At 47.7% G+C, this 21,216-nt stretch overlaps 1 protein-coding gene across 1 annotated transcript in view; it reads left to right on the top strand.

Moving 5' to 3' along the window:
• ADAMTSL3 (ADAMTS like 3) overlaps window positions 1-21,216 on the top strand; it is a 331,832-nt gene that overhangs the window by 31,882 nt on the left and 278,734 nt on the right. Inside the window, exon 3 of the mRNA XM_026510570.4 lies at window positions 13,951-14,070. Within this exon, the coding sequence (XP_026366355.2) occupies window positions 13,951-14,070 (120 nt within the window). The remainder of the gene's footprint in view (window positions 1-13,950; window positions 14,071-21,216) is intronic.

Raw genomic sequence — 21,216 nt, forward strand, 5'->3', positions numbered from 1 at the left:
GATTTTAAGAAAATATTTATTTATTGATTTGAGAGAAGAGAATAGAGTGGGGGGGAGAAGCAGAGGGAGAGGGAGAGTCTCAAGCAGACTCCATGCTGAGCCTGACACAGGGCTTGATCTCATGACCCTGAGATGATGGCCTGAGCTGAAATCCAGAGTCAGCTGTTTAACTGACTGAGACAGCCAGGTGCCCCCATAACATGGTTTTTAAAGGAGGGTGGCCATATGCCGGTACGCAGTATCCGACTTGCACAACCGTACAGGAGATGGCCGAGGGGCAATGATATAATGAACACCTGAGTACTCACCATGGAGCTTACGAAATGCCACATTGTCAGTGGCCCTGAAGCTCCTTGTGTGTCCCTGTCTTGTCACATCCTCCTGTCTGCTTAGAAGTAACTACAGCAAAAACTGAACTTTGTGTCTATGCTGCCTTTAGCCTCTTGAGTCTGTATCTCTAAGTCATATATTATGTGGCGTTAGCCCTTTCTGAATTGTATACAAATGGAATCATACTATGTCCGTTCTGCTCCATGTTGTGGTTTGAAATTTCATCTCTGTCGATGTGTGAAGCTGAGATCGTTCCTTTTTCCTGCTCTGCCGTGTTCCAGGGCACAAATATGCCACGATTGATTCACCCTTCCATGGATGGTTTCTTTTTATACAGTGGTAGATTTATTTTGCTTATATTTTACTTAGGAATTTTGCATTCATTTTAAGAGTGAGGTTGAGATGTAATTTCTTTCTTGCTTTGTTCTTGCCTGGTTTTGTTATCAAGGTGATAATCTCATGAAATGCATTATTGAGGGCTTCTCTTTTTCTGTTCTTTAAACGTTTCTTTCTTTTTTCCTTTTTTTTTTTAAATATTGGAATTATTTATACTTCAAATGTTTGTAGGGCTCACCTCTACATTCTTCCAGATGTATTGTTTCCTCCATGGGAAGAATGTTAAATAATGATTTTATTTCTTTAATGGTTAAAGGACCATTGAGATTTTCCGTTTTTTTAATAGTCCATTTTGATTATTTAAATAGATTTTTTTTCTAAAACATTTTCATGTCTCCTAATATTTGAAACATATTGGCGTAATTGTTTTCTTTTTTTTTTTTTTTTTAGATTTTATTTATTTATTTGACAGAGATAGAGACAGCCAGCGAGAGACAGAGCACAAGCAGGGGGAGTGGGAGAGGAAGAAGCAGGCTCATATCAGAGGAGCCTGATGTGGGGCTCGATCCCACAATGCCAGGATCACGCCCTGAGCCAAAGGCAGACGCTTAACCGCTATGCCACACAGGCGCCCCGCCATAATTGTTTTCTTGAGTTCTGAGATGCGTTATCTTGTTAGGGCTCATTCCCCTCTCTGCCCTCACTGCCACCGTTGGTTCTCTGCTGGGTATTATAGTAGCCTGCTGGTCTCCTGGCCTTCTGTCTCACCCCTTCCTATCCAGTCTCTGTAATCATAGTCTCACGTCTCTACTTAACATCCCTCTGGTGCTTCCCAAGGATAAGCATGGAATTATGGATCTGTGCCACCAGACCCCCTTCACCAGCCCATGCCTGCCTCTCCAGCTTCCACTGGCTTCTCTCTCCTTCTGTGCTCCATCCACACAGGGCTCCGTCCAACCTGCCCTGCTCTCTCCAGTCTCCTGGTTTGTCCATACTGTTTATTATGCCTGCATTATTCTAGAAGGCTCTGTTCCCCCATTCTTCTCTCCATTTTCCTAGTTCCTCTTTGTTCTTTACATCTCAGCATGGTGGCTCTTGTGTTCATGATGCATCTGTGACCTCCCTCCTCCCTCCTCCACCTCGTGCACGTCCCTCTCATACGCCTGAACAGTGTTCCGAGCTCACACCCAACCCGAGATGGTGAGCTCCTGAGGGGACGGACTGTGCCTCGTTGGGTCTCTGATGGTTAGCCAGTGTGTGTGCCCAGAGGAGGGACTCCATACATGCTTGTGTTAATGCTACCATTAAACATGCATTTTGGGAACTTTGTGATAATAACAATTATGGTATCAGACACTGTGCGGCTTCCTAACAATTTATTTATTTATAATAATTTTTTTATTATGTTATGTTAGCCACCATACAGTACATCCCTAGTTTTTGATGCCATGTTCACAGGTGAGGAAACTGAGTCTTGGACAGCACAAATGTCCCTTACATAAGCTCCCTCTCCGTAGTGGCAGCGTTGGCGGAGGGGTGGGGGAAGAAAAAGGCTAACTTCCACAGCATTGACTTTTTTTTCCTGAAATTATTCTGTGTTTTTCTTTTAACGCTGGGCTTCATGAGGCTGTATCTGAGGGGCCTTTGAGTCACTAAGGGGGTCACTCTGTGGTTCTCTCTTGGGCCTGTTTTTGTTTTAAGAAAATGAAATGACTCCCATTAGGAAGGATGCCAGAGTTTTGCTTTGACTGCTAGATTGTTTTTTTTTTTTTGTTTGTTTGTGTTTTTTGTTTTTTTATTGCACAGCAGCCTTTCTAAATTCATACCAAGAATATTCCTTTGATAAATTAAAAAATACAGTAAACAAACAAAATGACTACACCTTCATCTTCTCGCCTGGCTTCCCTCTAGTCGTGGGGAATTCTGGAGCTCACCAGGGCCAGTCCTCCTGTTTAACGATGTGGTGAGCAGGACCTGGAGATGGGGAGGGTGTCCCGGGAGCCGCACGGTCTCCTGTGGAGGGGGGCTGGAGCCTAGACTCCCAGCTGCAAATCTGGCCCCTTTCTAAACTTGAGCATCTATCACCAGTTGCAACAGGTGTCCAATGTCTCCAAGTGTGGCTGGTGTATGAATGCGATCTGGTTCCATTAGCAAAACTAATCCTATGTTTATTCAGGACTGAAAACTACGTGACATTTTCATGTCACACAGATATGGAATGGTATGATGATGTTTTAAGCACTCAAAAGAAATGACTTATCATTCCATGTATCATTAAGAAATTAAAATTGGACCTTAAAATATATCAACTTAAATCCCTAAACCTGTATCATGACCAGCACCCCACTCGGGTAAAAGGTTATAGTTTGTATCTCTCTCTCTTTTCTTTCGTAAGAAAAGGTAATGCGTTTGTAATAATTTCTCCTGCTGACTTATGGTTCCCATATGGCTTTAACATTGGGGTTGATGTTGGCATCTTAATTTTTTTAAAACGAGGTATGTATTTGAGAGAGAAACAGAGCGCATGTGAATGGGGGGGGGCGCAGAGGGGCAGAGGGAGAGGGAAAGAGTCTCAAGCAGACTCCCCAAAGAGTGTGGAGCCCGACGCAGGGCTCCCTCTCGTGACCCTGAGATCATGACATGAGCCAAAGCCGAGAGTCGGATGCTTCACTGACTGAGCCACCTAGGCACCTCGTTAACATCTTATTTTTATAAAAGCATCACCTTTGTTTTCAAGAAGTCCTTAGCATTTTATGTGAAAAACCTCCAGAAATTAGCACGATGCCATTTTACACACAGGGACCAGACACCCTGCCTCCACGTCCCTGTCTTCCTCTCGTCTTGCTTGTTTAAGAATTCCGAGAGGCAGGAGCATCCGACAGCACACTTGGCAGCTCTGCTGACGTGTTAGCACTGAAGGCTTCCTGCCCTGCTAAGCTTAGAAAAACAAACCGGCTTATGATGAATATAAATGTTTTTCAGAGTATGTGCAAACAGCACATTTCTGTCTTTTTCTTCTCTTGGAAGGCTGCATTTGTGAAAGCCTGCATGATTTCAGCCACACAGACGAGCTGTTTCCTGAAAGAAATAAAGCTGTGGGGGTGAGAAAAATCTTGAATAAACATGAATATGTCCCCGACGTGTTTCTGGACTGTGTCAGGTTGGGTGGTGTCTCATGGCCAAATCAGGAAGAGATGGTAATGCTTTTTTTTTTTTCTTTTCTTTTTTCTTTTTTCTTTTTTCTTTCTTTCTCTTGCTTGCTTGCCTGCTTGCTACTGAGTTAATACAAATTCGTGCATGAAGTGCACACACCGATTTGCCTGACACTCAGGAGTGGGCTTTGAGTTTGTCCACAGAGCTAGCATGCCCGTATAAGTAATCCGTTGTCAAGTAGTGGTGTTCTCTGCACGCTTTCACTGTGCTCGTGTTATTGGGGCCCGGGAGGGTCGGGCTGTGGCTCAGTGGAAGCAGGAGATGTTGGAACAACCAGGGAGGAACGCTGGGGCATGGCCGGGCTGGCGCTGGATGCCTGTGAAGGCAGAGAGGCACTTGGGGCCAAGAAGCCAAGGGTCACACCGCTGCTGTAGGTAGGAGCAGACGGGTCCAGAGCCCTGCAGAACCCAGCCGGGGTCTTAGAGAACGCAGACATTTCGAAACCTGCAAGGAAAATGTCAGGCTCCCACTTGTCAGTTTAGAAAATCAGAAAAAGGAAAAAAAAAAAAAAAGCTGATTCCGCAAGGCACCTTGACCTACCGGGGCCTACCCTGACCACTCTGTTTAAAACTGCAGTTTGTACTCTCCCCCAACTCGTTCCCCATGTGATACACTTCCCCATGGTATACACTTTGCTTCCCTCTTCTGTTCATTTTTTGCTTCCCCTCGTTAAGACTGTGAGCTCCTTGGGAGAAGTGATTCTCATCTGTTTCTCCGACTGCTGAACTCCTTGCGTCAGAAACAGCCTTGGCACGTAGTAGGTGCTTAATAGACACACATGGACCGAGTAGCCAAATAGATGCTGTGAACCCAAGAATTGCTTGGACACGCCAGGCTTTGGGGTGTCCCCTCGCCACCACTTCGGTAAAATAAAATACTTGTTTGTACTCGATTTAAAAAGCAAAGATGCCTCTTCTCTGCCGGAGAGATAATCATGAGTGTTAGCGGGTGAAGAGGCTGTGGGAAAAATACAGCCTTCACTTTCGGATCAAAGTGCAGATTCCCGCGCCCACACTGGGCCTGAGAGAGTCCCTCCCTGAGCACCGACGCCCTATCAGGGAGTGGGGGGGGGAGGGTTGCAGAGACGGCCCGGAACGGTTCCCACACACAGCTTCCTCGCCAGCAGCTCAGGGTCCTCAGAAACCGGCGGTCCCCTCCTCTGCTGACTTCCGGGGCGCTGCCTGCCCCAGTGGGACGGGACCAGGAGGAGGAGGGGTGGGGGGAGAGGGACGGCCCGGGTCAGCGAGTTTACAGTCCAGTCAGGTTCGAGGGGACCATCCATCCCGTTTTTCCTTACCAATAGAGCCCTGTTCAGGGGACACAATAGTCCGTGCTTTTCCCCCGAGGTATTTTAAGGTAGAGTTATTTCCATGTGGCATTTTGCTAATTGAGGCTGATTCCAGTGGGTCAGCTTACTTCAAGTTCTTGAAAAATGAACTCTTAAACAATTTGGGGGGGGGGGTCCAGCACAAGAGGATCCGTGTTGTGTGTATTGGCAGGGGAGGCTTTCGTTCCTCTCCCCATTCAGAGTAATAGTGGAGTTTTTAAATAACCCCCTTGTGAAATGCCAGTGTGTTACTCGGCCAGAGCGTTTGGGTCTTTCTGTGGAGGAGAGAATATTCAGGCATCAGTCATGCAGGGCTCTGCGGGGGTGGCGGGCCGACCTGTGCGGCTTTGTCTGGGAAGGAAAGTGAATTGTTGAATGTCTTCTGTGCACAAAGCCCAACGCTGAGCCCCGAAGAAGGTTCAAAGACGTGGAGAGGTATTAGGACTCTGCTTGTAGCTTTTCTCCTTTCAGGAAACTGAATGATGAAATCTGTTCCAGCAGGATCTTTTCACCCATGACTCTTGGTTCTGCTTGCCAGTGCTGATTAGAGATGTGTGTGTGTGTGTGTGTGTGTGTGTGTGTGTGTGTGTGTGTAGGGGGATGAGGGAGGGAAGGAGAGGAAGAGAGAAAATGAGAGGGAGAATATACATGTTTGGTGGCAGGCAGACTAGTGCTATGAATGATGTTTATTAGATCCAAATTCCAGTTTGCTTAAGAGAGTCTTAATTTGACAAATTCAGGGAAAGACCTTCTGTGTGGAACAGCTCGTTCTGAATATGCACGCCCACGAGGCACACCCCACCTCACAGCTTGAGGAGGGATCCAGAAGGGTCTGCCGCTCATATTTCTTTTGAAAACGTGACTCAGTGTTGGACTGAAGTTTGACACTACATGGTATTTTGGGCAAGGCGTCTCAGATATTTATCTAAATATTCAGTCTTGCAACCCAACAGTATCAAGAGAACATATTAATTAGTTGATGGGAAATAGAGAAGACAAATCTTAAATCCCTAGCATTAATTTTTAAAAACTAACAAAAAAATATGAAAACTATTTTTTCTTTCAGCCCACTTTTCCAGTCCTGCCAAAGTAAATGTTTTTCTCACACACACACACACGTATATATGTGTTTCGCATACATAAATTGTGTTTTTTTTTTTGAAGATTTTATTTATTCATTCGACAGAGAGAGAGAGAGAGAGAGACAGCCAGTGAGAGAGGGAACACAAGCAGGGGGAGTGGGAGAGGAAGAAGCAGGCTCATAGTGGAGGAGCCTGACGTGGGGCTCGATCCCAGAATGCTGGAATCACGCCCTGAGCCGAAGGCAGACGCTTAACGACTGCACCACCCAGGTGCCCCATAAATTGTGTTTTATATCAGGAAGTGTTAGGACACCTAAGACTTTGAAAAGTCTTGGAATGATGACATTCTACTTGAAAAAACAAAATGGAAGATTTTATGTATTTATTTATTTTATTATTTATTTAATTTTATTTTTAAACAACCATTGCAGGTTCAAGAGACAAAATGCACATCATGCTTTTTGGAGCAAAAATGTGGTTGGTGTGCTGAGTGTAAATAAATAATATTGGTTAATTTGATTTTCCCCATGAGTTCTGGCAGGTGTATGCTGTAAGGTTCTGTGTGCCATCTGGACCAGGAGGAACAGCTCCCAGGACCCTCCAGCGAATGTGGTCCTTGCAGACTGTCCCCAGGACCCGGGTATTCTGCCCACTCTGCCTGCTCGGCACACTTCCAGACTCATCTAATATGACCATTTGGAGGAGTGGTCCCAACCTCCCATCCGGATAGTGAACTCGCCCCTGCAGATCTTGGCTTCCTGTGCATTAATGTTCCAGATGGGAACCTTAACAGTTTCCTGCTAAGCACTGGTGTTGGGAGGAATTCTGCCTTAGTGGCTCAGGGCCTTGCCTTTGTGCGTTTAGCTTCTGTCCCAACCTACTAAGATCTGTTGGGATCTCAGTTCTTCTCTCTCACATCTTCGTGCACTGTCTGTGTCACCACAGATGTGAAGCATCTGGTGAGGTGTTTCTTGAATCCCCAAGTGGCCAACATGCGGACATCTGAAATGAGGGGCCTGCGATTGGGTAAAGTCACCATCAGCCTGGAGACAGGCTCTCCTTGGCTTGGTACCGGCCCTGGGTCTCAGCCCTGCTCCTGATCAGTGTTTGTGGCAGTGACAAGGATGCAGACAGAGGGCCTGCTGCTCAAATTTGGGCTGATGTAAAGCGACGAGGCAGTGATGTGTATACTGCTAGACGGAGTCGGGATCCAGAGTCTTGACAGGCTGGAGTGATGGGCCAGGTCTAGAGGGTGTGGGTGATGGGGGAAGGTGCAGTCTGGTTCTCAGAGTACAGAGACGTGGCTTCACGGTGGCACTTGGGGAAAAGCCTCGGTGGCCTTCACTGCCTGTAAGTCTGTAGAGGTTAGCGGGGTGGTGTTTGGCTGCGTTCACACTCTGGAGAGGGGTGTGCTCCACGGGTGAGCTCAGACCAAGCTGGGAGCAGTGTGTAAACTGGCTTGTTGAATTTTGATGGGCATCACATGGTATTTTTTTCTTAACTGGTGACTGCCTGACTTTTGGGGCACATGGGGTCCCATTCGCTACTGTCGGACACCTCTTCACCCCTGTTTCTCTCTCCTTCCATTATATCAGCCAGACTTCTGGCTCAGTCCTGATAGGTCTTCTCCATCCTTATGCGGTACAGAGCGAGGTCTGGGACTCTGAAATCTTGTCCTTGAATTGGCATCGTGCGGTTACTTCCTCTGGCCAAAGTCAAAGTCTTCAGCTGGAACGGGAGCTGGAGACGCAGCTGTATCCCCAGGTCTCAGATTCTTGGTCCCTGGAGGGGCCCTTTGGATTCCTCCTGACCGCACCCCTGGTGACTCGGCAGCTGCGGACAGTGGCTGGGGGGATGATGCATTTTGGCAGTGTCTCTCTGGGCCCTGGATCTGGGCCCTGGGAAGATTGCACGCTTCCTGGCCTGGCTTCCCTCCCCCCTCCTTCCCTTCCACTCTTGCTACTCCAGGGCCTGACCTCTTGGGTCACCTCATCCTGCCAGGAATCGCACATGCCACCTCCCTGACACGTAGGAAGTCCGCTCCCATCTGGGTGAGGATGTCCGCACATGTTCTCGGAGGCCAGTTATCTGCATGGCACTTGCTTTCGGAAGCCAGTGGTGAACCCAGCCAGTTCTCCCAAAGGAAGGCCCAGTTCTTCTCAGACTATTTCCCGCTGAGGGAGGCAGGGAAATGGAACAGAGGTGACCTTGCACTCAGCCTCTGAGAGCTCTTGTGCCCCTGGTCAAAGCACCTGCCCTCTTGTGTCTTGGTTTCTTCACATGTGAAATGAGACGAATGGCACCCACCTCAAAATGAGACGAAATGAGACCGTTTTCACAAATCCCATTGCACGGTGGGTGCTGAGTAGGCTTGATTTCCTTCTTCCTCGGCTTTCTCTCCAGAGGGCCTCTCATGACTCCTTTGCTGGACAGTCGGAGATGCTGCAGGAGAAATGCCTGCTCCAGGAGTCGGGTTGGGATTCAGGCGTCTCTGAGGTTCCTTGCATTCTGTAATTCTGGGACTCAGATGCTTACAGGGCTCAGACTCTGGAATTCAACTCAGAATATGTGTGTTTGTGGGGGAGGGGCAGGGCGGCTGTGGGAGAGGATGCTAGGAGAGTGGTGCTGGTGGCTGGGGCACCTCAGACCTCAACTGGGGAGCAGTGGGCCACTTCTAGCCAGTTCGGGTGTCTATGAGCTTGCTAGGTTCTGACAGATCTGGGTTGCCTTGGGAGGGAGTGAGCTCCCCATCACTAAAGGTATTCAAGTAGAGGCTGCAGGGCAGCTGGCAGGATTTCTGAGGTAGACAGGCTGGATTAGGTGACTGAGAGGGGCTTTTCAAGTGCTGGGCTTTCCTAATTGTGGGATGCCACAGCACACCTTTTCAAATTTCAGACAGCCATGGAGGTGCACTGTGACCTTGGTGCACCCTCGCTGCTATGGAGGGAAAGGACTCCGATTGCAGGGGATCGTTAGAATCAACTCTTGCATGATCAGGAATTTACTCAGGAGTAAGGATTTTGATTAAAAGAGGTAAGTATAAAGTCTGCATATTTTTATTGGTAGCAAGGAGTGGGATGTGGGTTTGGAGAGAATCTGCTGCAACCAGTGGCTAGCGACCTTGAACCCCACAGGTGGGGCTGCCGAGGCAGCACCCTGTCCTGCTTAGCTCAGGTAGAGCAACCCGCCGGTCTTCCCTCCTTACTGCCCATACCCCTGCTTTGGGGGATGGGCAGACGTGATAGAGAGGCTGTTCTCAGCCTTAGGGTACTTCCCCCAAAATGCGACACCTCAGTGGGTCTGGGAGGAGAGGCAGAATCCTGGGATAGGAATAAAACGTAGGGCAAACATACCTCATTTTACCCAATCTGAATTTAAGCAGAGCAAAGAAAGCTCATTGGAGCTAATTAAATGTTTGTAGATGTTTTTAATAGTGTGGAAACAGAGTCATGAATCCTTTGATCACAGAGAAGTGTCGTGGTGTGACAAAAGGAGCCTTCGGATTTCACGCACAGCAGGCTTAGGACAGTCCCGCCTTGCCGCAGAAGGCAGCTGTTTGGAAGAAAATGCGGGCAGCGCACTCTTCCAGCTGTAGGGCAGCTGCAGAGGGGCCCAGGAGAGAGAGCCATCTGGGAGATAAGAAAGCTTAATTGGGAAGTGGGGTGATAGACACAGGTGGATCATCTTGGGACTTAGTAGAAGGGTGTCCAAGGAGTAGGCGCAGGGAAGATGGAGGGTCACATTCAGGGGTCTGCTGGTGGGTGTGGCGTGGTGTAGACTTACATGGACCAAGGACACTTGTCTATATGAAAGCCAGACTCTCCACATACAGTTTGGGCCCCATTCCTCTGTTTTCTCAAGGGCTCGACTCCTGCAGTTATCTCTCTTGTCTCCTCCATGGTCTCTCTTACCACTAGATGATTCCCATAACCAAGCACACATGCTCTTGTTTCTCCAATCTTTAAAAATTCTGCCTATACTTCCACATTCCCTCTCGCCATTGCCTTGTTCTAAGTGTCCCTTCCTGGTCTCTTCCTTCTCTTCTCCATCCAGTCCCCAGACCCATTACTGTGGTCCCTGCCACTCCACTTACCTACTCTTGTCAAGGTCAACAATGACTTCCTTATTGCCACACCCAGTGGATCCTTCTCCAGCCTCATCTTATTCAGTCTCTCGGGGACATTCAAGGCAGTTGGCCACTCTCTTTGATGCTGAATCCTCCATGACCCAGTATTTCTCTTTTTTTTTATTCCTCTCTAAATGATTACCAGTTTTAAACTCTTTGGCTTGCTCCTTCTCTGCTTACCTTCAGACATTAGAATTATCAAGGGCCTCAGACAAAGCCCTCTTGTCTGCCAGATTCTCTAGGGAAGGTCCTTTCGGGTAGGATGACTGTGGATACGTGAGTGTATGTATGTATGAAGATGTCAACAATGATTTCCAAATCTGTCTTCAGCCTTAGACTGCCCTTCTGAGCTCCGGACTTCAGTATTAGACGGCCAACTCAAGCTCTCCACATGGATGTCTCCTAGGCATCTCAAACTTCACTTGACTCAAACAGAACGATCGCCTCTCTGCCCCTCTCCTCCTATCAGGGCTGCCCATCCGTGGCATTCCTTTATAGCCTGTTGCTCAAGCCTAAATCCCAGAAATTGTCCTTGATTCCTCCCTTCTTCTCACCCATCAGCAAGTCTTGCAGGTTCTACTTCTCATCCATTCAGCTCTCCCCTTCTCCACTGCCATCATCTTCATCCAAGGAATCATCCCTTCTCGCCTGGATTGGTGCAGCAGCCTTCCAGCTGGTCTTTGTGGTTCCATTCTTGCCCCCTTCTAACCCATCCTCCATGAAACAGTCAAGGTTTGAGCCACATCTGGTGGTTCTCTACCCCCTTGCCTGGGCCCACAGTGCTCCGCATATCCTGCCTCTTCCATTCTTCCTTCTCTCCCTCTCTCTCTGCTCTCTTCCTTGTCCACCTGGATCAGCCTCACTGACTCCCTTTCTGCAGACTCAGCTTACCCCATATCACCCTATTTATTTCCTTTATAGCACTTAGAACTTTAATTCTCTTGTTTAGGAATTTGTTTACTTATTATGTGTCTCCTCCCATTAGAATGAAACCTCCATAAAAATGAGGACCTTATCTTTCTTGTTCCTTAGGGTACCCATAGCTCTTAGAAGGATTCCAGGCATATAGTAGGTGCTCAGTAAATACATGTGGAACATGTGGTCAGCTAAATATAAAGCACTGTATTCAGGGAGCTGTCTTCTGGGAATGACTCTAGGCTGCTCCCAGCCCCCACTCTTTGGTAACTGGATCTGTATCTTCACACATAGCTGCTCGTGGGCTCCAGGCCTGGCTTCTGCTCTGTGGTCTGTGGCAAGTCTCCTTAGGTATTTAAAATTATGATTCTATGAATTCTAAAAGCAACAGAGGCAAATCACAACAACAGCAATTAAATGTTATGGACTATTTGCTAGGTGTGTTGGTAATCAGTTTATAGGAACTGTCTTAAGATGCAACCTGTAGTCGTCTTGCAGTCATGTAGGATTTCCCCTGAGGTTTCCCTGGATGCATTTGTCTTTGGTGAGAATAACTGGACTTTGACACACAGTCAAACTGCCTAGGAAACATACACAGACGTAAGAAATCTTATCGTTAAGTTCACCTCCTATTTTCACATGGACATTTTCATTCCCATCTCACTTTTTTTTTTAATCCTGATGAAATTTAAACATTGGATACAGCAGGTCAGAAAGCAGAAGGTAATCAGCTATAGCTACAGTCAAGCCAGAGAGTCTGTGATTTTTTTCCCCCTAGTAGAATAACGACTGAGGAGTGAAAACATGAGTACTGGAGAGATTTTTTGCTTTTTCTGGGGTTTCTTGTTAAGATCCATAAAACAGCACTAAAACATGTGAGAGTCAGTTGTCTCTGTGGGGTCTGTGGTATTAGCTCCTCTTCCTTTTCCTTCTCAGGCCACTTATGGCAGTGACCTCCAGCAGCTATCAGAGCAGTGGTGGGCCAGGTGTGATAGATGCATTCTGCACCATTGACGGGGCCTGGACAGACTTCCCTGCCAGACTCTTGACCCCTTGGCACTGCGGCAGGCCACAGGTGAACCCCTCCCCCAGCTTCTGGAGCAAAGCTGCCCCCACAGAAGGCTGTGTACTAGAGAAAACCTGCCCAGAACACGGTGAGGTGACAGGCCTGTGACAAGGGAGGCTCGCTGCTCACCACACTGAACTCTTGTGCGTGATTGTCCTGTTTTCCTCACTTCAGATCAGAGTAATCTGGACTCAAGCAAGCCACTTTGAAGGAAGGCAAGGGAGATCGGAGGCTGCATGGTTCTGGGAAGATTCCTGTCGCTCACTGGGCACTGAAACCCTTGTGTGAGTGAAATTTCATGAGACTTCTGAAGTTTTCAGAACGGTCTAGTGCCAACCAAAACAGAGAGTTACCTGTCCTCTCTGCCTTCCCAGAGCTATCACCTGCTGATCGCTCTTTTTAAAGTGCAGCCTTCACTTGAATGTTTTGCTTTAACCAAAGTTCTTGTTGTAGTTTGAGAATGTGACCATAGGGGGAGCAGAGGTATTTGAGGGGTACTTTTATTCCTCACTCTTTCTGTTTGCAGAGAGTATTTTCCTCAGAATAGCACCTGTGGCCTCTTTCTTGGATTCTTACTCCTCCCCAAGCGGGGGGAGTGAGGTACCCTGTGGGAGGCAGAGTTGTTGATCTGTGTTCCTGGACTAGGTGGGGCTGCATGCAGTGGGGGGCAGGGTCCATATCCTTTATCGCTTTCCTCCTTGTCAGCCAGTCAAGGCAGGGATCCTGGTAAGCACTCTGCATCCTCCACCTTTTCTTGGTTTGGCTCCTCCAGGCTGGAGTTGATGGCAAGTGATGGCAACTAGTCCACCGGGCCATTGGACGCACCCGTAGTCTCCAAGAGATGGTGTCCTTCTTCCTGATTCCCCTCAACCCTGACAACAGGGGCTTATGTCTAATGATTCCGATGCTAGCGTATGGGCTTTCCTTGAACCAAATGGAGTCTTCCTGCAAAAGCCATGTTTATTTCATCTTGGATTTTCGTATAAACTTCCAAAGCATTATGAGGGGAAAAAAAGTCTCAAAGGAACTATGCCAAAGCAATTAAAAGTGGTTATTACAGGTTGGAGGGATTATGGGGTGATTTATATTTTCTTTTGTGTTCATCAGTATCTTCAAAGGTTTCTGCAGTGAATGTGAGTTTCTTTTGTCGTGCGGAAAAAAGTTCTTTCTCACTCCTTCAACCAAACAAAAACAGGAAGGAAGGAAGGAAGGAAAAGAAAGAAAGTCCTAGAAACAATGGATTTGCAACAACAGTGCTTAAGTTAACTGCACTGTAGTTGGATCGCCGGAAGGTTGTGGGCAGTGGGGAGGGGGGCAGGTGTCAGGGAATCAATACTGTGTGTCAGCTGGAGGTGGCCCAGTGGGGTGTCCTAGCCTAACAGTGCCTCACACAGACACCTGTGTGTCTCACCTTGGCCTTTACTAAGTGAGGTCATTTTCCTTCTTGGGACAGCTGTTAGCAGGTGGGTGCCCTGGGAATCACCCTGCTCCAGGGACTGTCCGTCAGCGGGTCCTTACGGGGCCTTATTTGTAACCAGGTGACCTTGCCTTTCAGGCCACAGCAGAGAAGTCCCCTGGAGCCTACTTCCTTCCTGAGTTTGCACTCTCCCCTCAGGGAAGTTTTCTCGAAGACACAACGGGGGAGCAGTTCCTCACGTACCGCTATGATGACCAGGTAAGAACCTCTTGAAAGAGCCTCCATTTGGCTTTGCCATTTGCCAATGGGCAGGAAATGATTTCTCAAAAATAACTTCAAAATAATCATGTTTTTTCCCCTTGGCACTATTAGTTCAATAAGCCATTGACTCTCTGGAAGGATCCCAAGACCTCTGGGCTGCCCACACTTGCACATATGGTTTCCTACACAATGGTGGTTCTTGCTCTGGTTGGGACGTTAGCTTGAGTCACTTTTTCTTATTTTTATCGGAAATCTATGATGGATTCATTCATTTTAGTGATCACCAAATGTATTTATTATCTGAAATTACCCAAGACTATTGTTTTCTGATGAGGCCTCCCTCTCTTTGCCCTCCTGGCTTTTGCTTCCTGTCTTTCACCAGCACCAACGTTGATTTTTTTGCCCATTTTGCAGAAGGGAACAGGGTAGGTGAGCCTCTGTGCATGCGTGTGCGCACGTGTGTGTGTGCGTGCGTGCGTGTGTTTCTGTTCCTTCATTTCGGCTCGATGAGAACAAGGCTTTGCCCGGCCGAGCGGTGGAAGTGGGCCTGCGGCATGATTCCTCTCCGCCCCCAGCTCACGTTGATCCCTTAACAGCGTGGAGCGTCGTACGTGTCTCTGAAATCACTCGTGACTTGTTTGAAGCAGAGCACGTCCACTCTGCTGAATGTGGAGGTTTCTAGCTGGTGGGGCCTGAGATCGTGGGGTAGTTGGGTGGGGCTGACGGCGATGGAGGGCTTGGGTGGACCTGGCAGAGCTTGGCACCCATAGGGTCAGGTGCAGATGCGGAATTTGGTGAGAACGTCTTCTCAGGGCACACGATGGGGCAGGGCAGGATGGGCCAGTGACCGAGGTGTCCTCTTCTGTGTGGTCAAGGCCACACAGCAAGTTCGGGCCTGATGGCAGCACGCTAGTTAGGGGGTAGACGGTGCTTCTCAGATGCGGCAGCTCAGGGACAGTCACTGTGGCAGCGTGGGCAGATGTGGGGTGTGACAATGGGGAGCAGGCCGGGCAGACAGAGCGCTGGAGATGAGGCAGGAGAGTTCCCAGGCTGGTGAAGGAGGGTGAGTCAGGTGTCCAGCGGGGCAGGAATGGCAGTCTGTCCCTGGCACCGTGCCTCCCAGCTTGGGGGGCGGCCCCATTCATTTCCATCCTCCAGGCTGCTGCTGAGTGGCCTGGCTTGAGACATTTGGCTCTGCACCTGGGGTTGGGGTGAGGGGCAGGCTGTGAACACCGGGTCCCAGCTGTGGGCAGGGAACTACCCAGGTGCTCAGGGGCAGTGGTGAGAGGAGACCGATTGTTTAACAAAAAATTTCAACATGCAATCAGTTTTCCAAGTATCTTGAAGAGGGCATGCGTGAGTCGTTGCTGTGGGGAGCAGGGGCGGGCAGGGCATCATCCCACGTTCACGTAACGGAGCCTAGTTAACCCTTCGGATGGGCGTTGGGGCCTGGCTGCTAATGGGGTCTAAGCTATCATTAAATTGCTTTCTGTCCTTCTCCCTGGTGGATTTTTACAGGGCCTGTAATTTATGGCTGCTTTTAATCGAGAAATCAATGATCCAACAGGTTTTCATGTGAGAACTTCAGGGAGCTAATTGAGAAGGCAGCAGAGGATAAAAGAGGGTTTCTGGAAAATCATGAGCCAGGTACCGTGTAATTAAAGACTGCTTAATGCCTCCTCCAGGTTCTACGGATACACTGTATTTATATTTAATATAATAACAATATACAAGCTAGGAAAAGAGGAAAATAAGCCCCCTCAGCCTTTTCAAAAGGCCTAAAGCAGATCTTAAAAGTGTGTGGCACGCTGTGGAAATTTTGTCCTAAGACACAGTGTTCCGAAAAGCCCCAGCGAACAGCACATGAAAACATTCTGTGTCACCCCCCTGTGTGTTTCGCTCAAGGGGAAGGAATCAGGTCAGACAATAACAAGTCAGTAATAACACCTGCTTTCTGCTGGCAAAGGCAAAGGCAAAAAAAAAAAAAAAAAATACGCAGGCCTTGGTACCAAACTAGGTGTATCTCCTGAATGACCTCTAGGATGTGCTCCGCTAGAGAGAATCCATCACCCCGGGACTCGGTCCTCTTTGCTCTTAATGCTGAGCGTGCAGACGGCATCATACTGGCAGGAGCCTTTCAGGCAGAGGGAGAAGTGTATGAGCCCAATGTTACCCAGCTTGAAAAATCCCCTGGTCCTGCAGCACACAATGGAATGTGAAGACCAGTTAAGAACGCAGGCTCTGGGGGCACCCAGTGGCTCAGTCAGTTAAGTGTCTGCCTTGAGCTCAGATCATGATCCCAGGGTCCTGGGATCGAGCCCCACGTCAGGCTCCCTGCTCCTGGGGAGCCTGCTTCTCTCTCTCCCATTCCATGCTTGTGCTCTCTCTCTCTCTCTCTCTCTCTCTGTGTCAAATAAATAAAACCTTAAAAAAGAAAAACAACAAGAACAACAACACAGGCTCTGGAGTCAGACTGAGCTGGTTTTGAATCCCTGCTCTGACACTTGACTTCCTCTGTGACTCTGGGCATGCTCCTTCACCTCACTTCATGAAGCCACGTCATGCTTCCTGTGTGAGGTGGAGACCTGGATGGTATCCACCCCCTGGAAATGCTCTAGGGATTGAAGGAGGTCATTCGGGTAGGTCTCTCTGCATAGGGTCTGGTGCATGTAAGCAGGTGATCTTGCTATAATTATGACTCCTATGATTTACAGAGACCCCATTCAGAGAATCTCAGATATCCTTATGCTGAAGGATAGAAGCATATTCTCCACTGACATCAGGGACCTCACACAATACTTTAAATTAGTTTTGATGGAGCTTTAACATGCATATGGTTAAGTACACACATATCTGAAGTGTAGAACTTGATGAACTTATAAATACCTTTATACCTTTGTAATCACCCAATTACAGAAACCCAGATCGAGAAACTGAGCATGTCCTGCTCCTGGGAAGTTCCTTGTGCCCCCCCCCCCCCGAGGAAGTATCACCCCTTCTGACTTCTGTCACCATTCTAGTTTTGCTTTTTATTTTTGACTTTGCCTAAATGGAGTCACACCGCACGTACCCATATGTGTCTGGCCTGTGTCAGCATTATGTCTGAGAGATTTGACAAGTTGGCAGATCCAACAATTTAGGGTTCAGTGTCTGCAGGTTGTATGCTTGGGAACAAATCTTCTCATATTGGACACATGGCAGCATGCTGGGTGTGGCATTGTTCCCCACATGGAGATTCCCAGCCTGTCCCTAGAGGGTTTTCAGGGCTGTCCCTAGGGCTGCAGAGTCCACATCCGGAGAGTGGTGGGGACAGCTGTCCAGTGTTGCCCTGTCACGTCCAGCGGGGCCAGGTGTGTGTGAGTGGCCGCCCGGGGCAGTGGCTGTGCTGTCTCAGGGCGCAGGTACCTACCTGAGGCGTTTGCGCATTTGTGCAGCCGCCTGAAGCCAGAGAGACAGGGAGCGTGTGCTGTCCAGGTTGCAGTCTGGTTCCTGAAGGGATAGGATCAGGACTGGCTGGCCATCGATTCTTCTACCTGCAAATCCTCATTCAATAAACCTGGGAAGCCAACAGGTGGAGGAGAGAGATTTGCTGTCTTCAACAGATCTCGTAGGACTTTCTAGAGTATTTTATCCTGGCCTGCTTTCACGAAGACCTTTCAGGTCACTCTTCCAATGTCACCTAGATTACGTGTCTGGAAAACTAATAACCCCAAGGCCAATAAAGCACAGCTGTGATGTAGGCTGTTTAATGAGTCACATAAATGGTGCAGGGGCCGAGGCAGCTGCTGGTGCAGAGAGCAGGGCTGAAGCTGGCGGGGTGACAGCATGGCTCAGTGCAAACAGGACCCGTCAGGCAGCCTTCGTCTTGCTTCTGCTACTAATTAGCTTGTAATTTAACAAAGGTTTTCAACATCTTTGGACCTCAGATTCTCCATTTGTTTTGAAAAACAAAGTGACTGGGTTTCATGATCTGAATGCCTTCCACTCTGAAGCAGTCTGGTTTCTGTTTTTTTTTTTTTTTTTTTAAACTACAGATAGAATAGCCTACATTGCAGAGTGTTAATTGGATCATTCTGATTATCGAGGTGGTCTTGCCAGCCTTGCGGTAGACTGTTACTTAGAGAATCATAGACGTTTACAGCTGGTGCAGACCTTGGCTCAGATGCCTGATTTTATGAGTCAAGAAAACGGAGACTCTGCATGTGCAAGTGACCAACTCAAGGACATCCAGACAGTTGCTTGAAACAGCGAAGACTATGGCACTCTGACCTCAGGCAGCTAGCTCCTTCTCTCAAGAGAATCCCCCAGAAAATTATCTCTGTTCCTAAAAATCCTGCTTCCATGGCTGGTGTCAGCGGAGTCTTGGAGACCTTCGTAAACCCAGGGGAAGGATTTCGTATTCCTGAGTTGCTTCCTTAGCTCATTCTTAACTTAACTCCTTCAGGCGTTAGGAATTATCTATGCTGGGGCGCCTGGGTGGCTCATTCGTTAAGCATCTGCCTTCGGCTCAGGTCAGGGTTCCAGGGTCCTGGGATCGAACCCCGCATCGGGCTCCCTGCTCAGCGGAGAGCCTGCTTCTTCCTCTCCCACTCCCCCTGCTTGTGTTCCCTCTCTCTCTCTCTGCCAAATAAATAAATAAAATCTTAAAAAAAGAATCATCTATGCTGATGGCATTTACAAGCATAATTATTATCACACTAGGAATGACTTTTTTTCAAAGTCTGGGTGGAGCATGGCGGCTCAAGTTAAAATGGCACTTACTTCCCATTTAGTGAACGTGTCCTCGCAGTGGCAGCGTCCTGACATTTGGTTGCTTCAGTCGTGCAAGACAGTGAACACGTGTTAGTTTGGGACACCGAGCGAAGGGCTTGTGGTCCAAAGGCTTGATAGCCAGCCAGCCTCTGGGGTAAATTCTTTTGTTATTCCTCATGGTGGTTTTGGAGTTGATCCCACAGAGGACCTGTTCACATGCAAAGAGCTGAATGTTGGCAGTTCTAGGAAGCAGAGTCTTGGATTCTGCAGTTTGCTCTTGCTCTGTAGCTGATGGGGGCGGGCAGTCACTCTTGGCCTGTGTCTCTTTTTGGGGAAAAGGGTGGTGAGTCTTTCCATCCTCACCTCTAGTTCACTGAAGCTTTAAACTTGGGGCCTCAGAAGTTTATTATGGACACTGATGTAAAAGTCTGTTCTAGACTTAATTTTTCTTGGTTGGAAGTCTTTTCTTTTCTTTTCTTTTCTTTTCTTTTCTTTTCTTTTCTTTTCGTTAGTAAAACTTGGGACGCCTGGGTGGCTCAGTTGGTTAAGCGTCTGCCTTCAGCTCGGGTCATGATCTCAGGGTCCTGGGATCTAGTCCCATGTCGGTCTCCCTGCTCAGCGGGGAGCCTGCTTTTCCCTCTCCCTCCCCCCTCAGCTCATGCTCTCTCTCTCAAATAAATAAAATCTTAAAAAAAAAATTAACAAAACTCTTTGTTTTGCACAAAGAGTCTTTTATTTTTGTGTTTCATTTTTTAATGTTTCTTAGGTACAGGGAAATGTGGAGGGTGCGTCTTCCCAGACCTCGTGGATTTGCTGGAATACACTTCCTCTTATGGGCAGCCATAGTGGGATAAAAGGAGGTTAAGCTTACGTAGAAATTAATGCCCATGCTCATTTTCCTAAGGTCTGTGCGTTTGTCTTTGTGTGTGTACCTGTTGGTGTAATGTCCACCTTGCCAGCTTTAGACTGCAAGACACTGAAAGGCAGAACCAAACTTTAATCACTTGGACTCCAGGCATGCGGGACAAGCCTGTGTGTTCAGTTGGTGGTGGGTTCTGACTTTCCTAAAATTAACCAAGGGTCAGTTCCGATGCAAGCTTGAAGACAGAGAACACTTTTATCTCATGTTGCAGCGGTCCTTGTACACCTGCTTGTGCCCGTCATCCCTTCTCCCCGTCACCTTCTCTCTCCTGTGGACTCCAGGGAAGGAGCCCCTACCTTATCTGGCATATGTTTTGTCTCTTACTGCCCACATTTAAGTGGATTCAAGCTTTTTTTTTCAAGTTAAAAATTCTGTTACCTACACTCTGATCTACCATTGCTTTCAGTGCCCACCTGATTTTCAGATTCTTCTTGTCTCCTGCTACTTTCTCCTACTCACTTTAGCTTTTAAACTCTGACTTTTAGTCCCTACCTCCCCCTACCCCAGCCTCACCTTAGACAGGCGTCCTTTTCAAGAATTTCGGTTACTTTCCCCGAAGTCAAATCCAGACTCTCACGTGACTCATTCTGTGTTTATAAAATCCTGTCTTTGTAAAATCCTAAGACATTATGACGCTCTGGATGGAGTCACAGTTGACTCTTCTCTTTCCTTCCCTGGATGCCACTGACTGCCTATTTGTGTGATTTCTCCTTTCAAAATGCCTCTCCAATTTGTTTTTTCTCTCCTATTTCCATTGCCAGGGAGGCGGAGGGCTGGGTCTGTGGCCCTGACAGGCGTCTGGAATTGTAGCAAGTCAGAGTTGGAAGGACGTTTAGGGATTCTGCTTTTTCAGGTGAGGAATCTGGGCCCCAGAGAGGAACAGGGTCTTACCCAAGATCACACAGCCAGGCGGTAGCAAAGCCAAGTGGCTGTTCTTTGCCCTTAAGCTCAGTTAAGACATTTTTACATCTAATCTGCGGGAAGGAAAAGTATGAGAGAAATGTTTGAATGAATTTTTAATACTAGTAGCAACAATAATATATTAATAATGAAGTCTTTGTATAGTCTCATTTCTAAAGTTCTCTTAAAAGTCTGTTTTCTTCTACCATTATGACAAACCTAATTTTCCTTTTCCTTATTGTCACTATTGATTTATGCATTTTTTTTCCTAAGGAGAAGAAATCTGTTTGCTGTGAGTATATCTTTCTCAAAGTAACTTCTTCTGAACTTTTCATGAATATCTTGGCAAGGAGCTTCGTTGTGGTTGAACTGTTGGCAGGCCTCAGAAATATCACTTGACATTTCCAAGTTATTTATGTAATAGTTTTTAACTTGGGAAGTGTATACCAACTCCTGAGACTTCTGGTGGAGGAAGATGGACATAGCCCTTGAATGTATAGGGTGTTGTCAGCTCCTTCCCCCCGATGGAGACGAGTGCTCGCATATTCTCGGAGAGTTTCCGTGTTGTT

The sequence above is a fragment of the Ursus arctos genome, unplaced genomic scaffold (assembly GCF_023065955.2).
Source record: "Ursus arctos isolate Adak ecotype North America unplaced genomic scaffold, UrsArc2.0 scaffold_28, whole genome shotgun sequence".
In the NCBI taxonomy this organism is placed as follows: Eukaryota; Metazoa; Chordata; class Mammalia; order Carnivora; family Ursidae; genus Ursus; species Ursus arctos.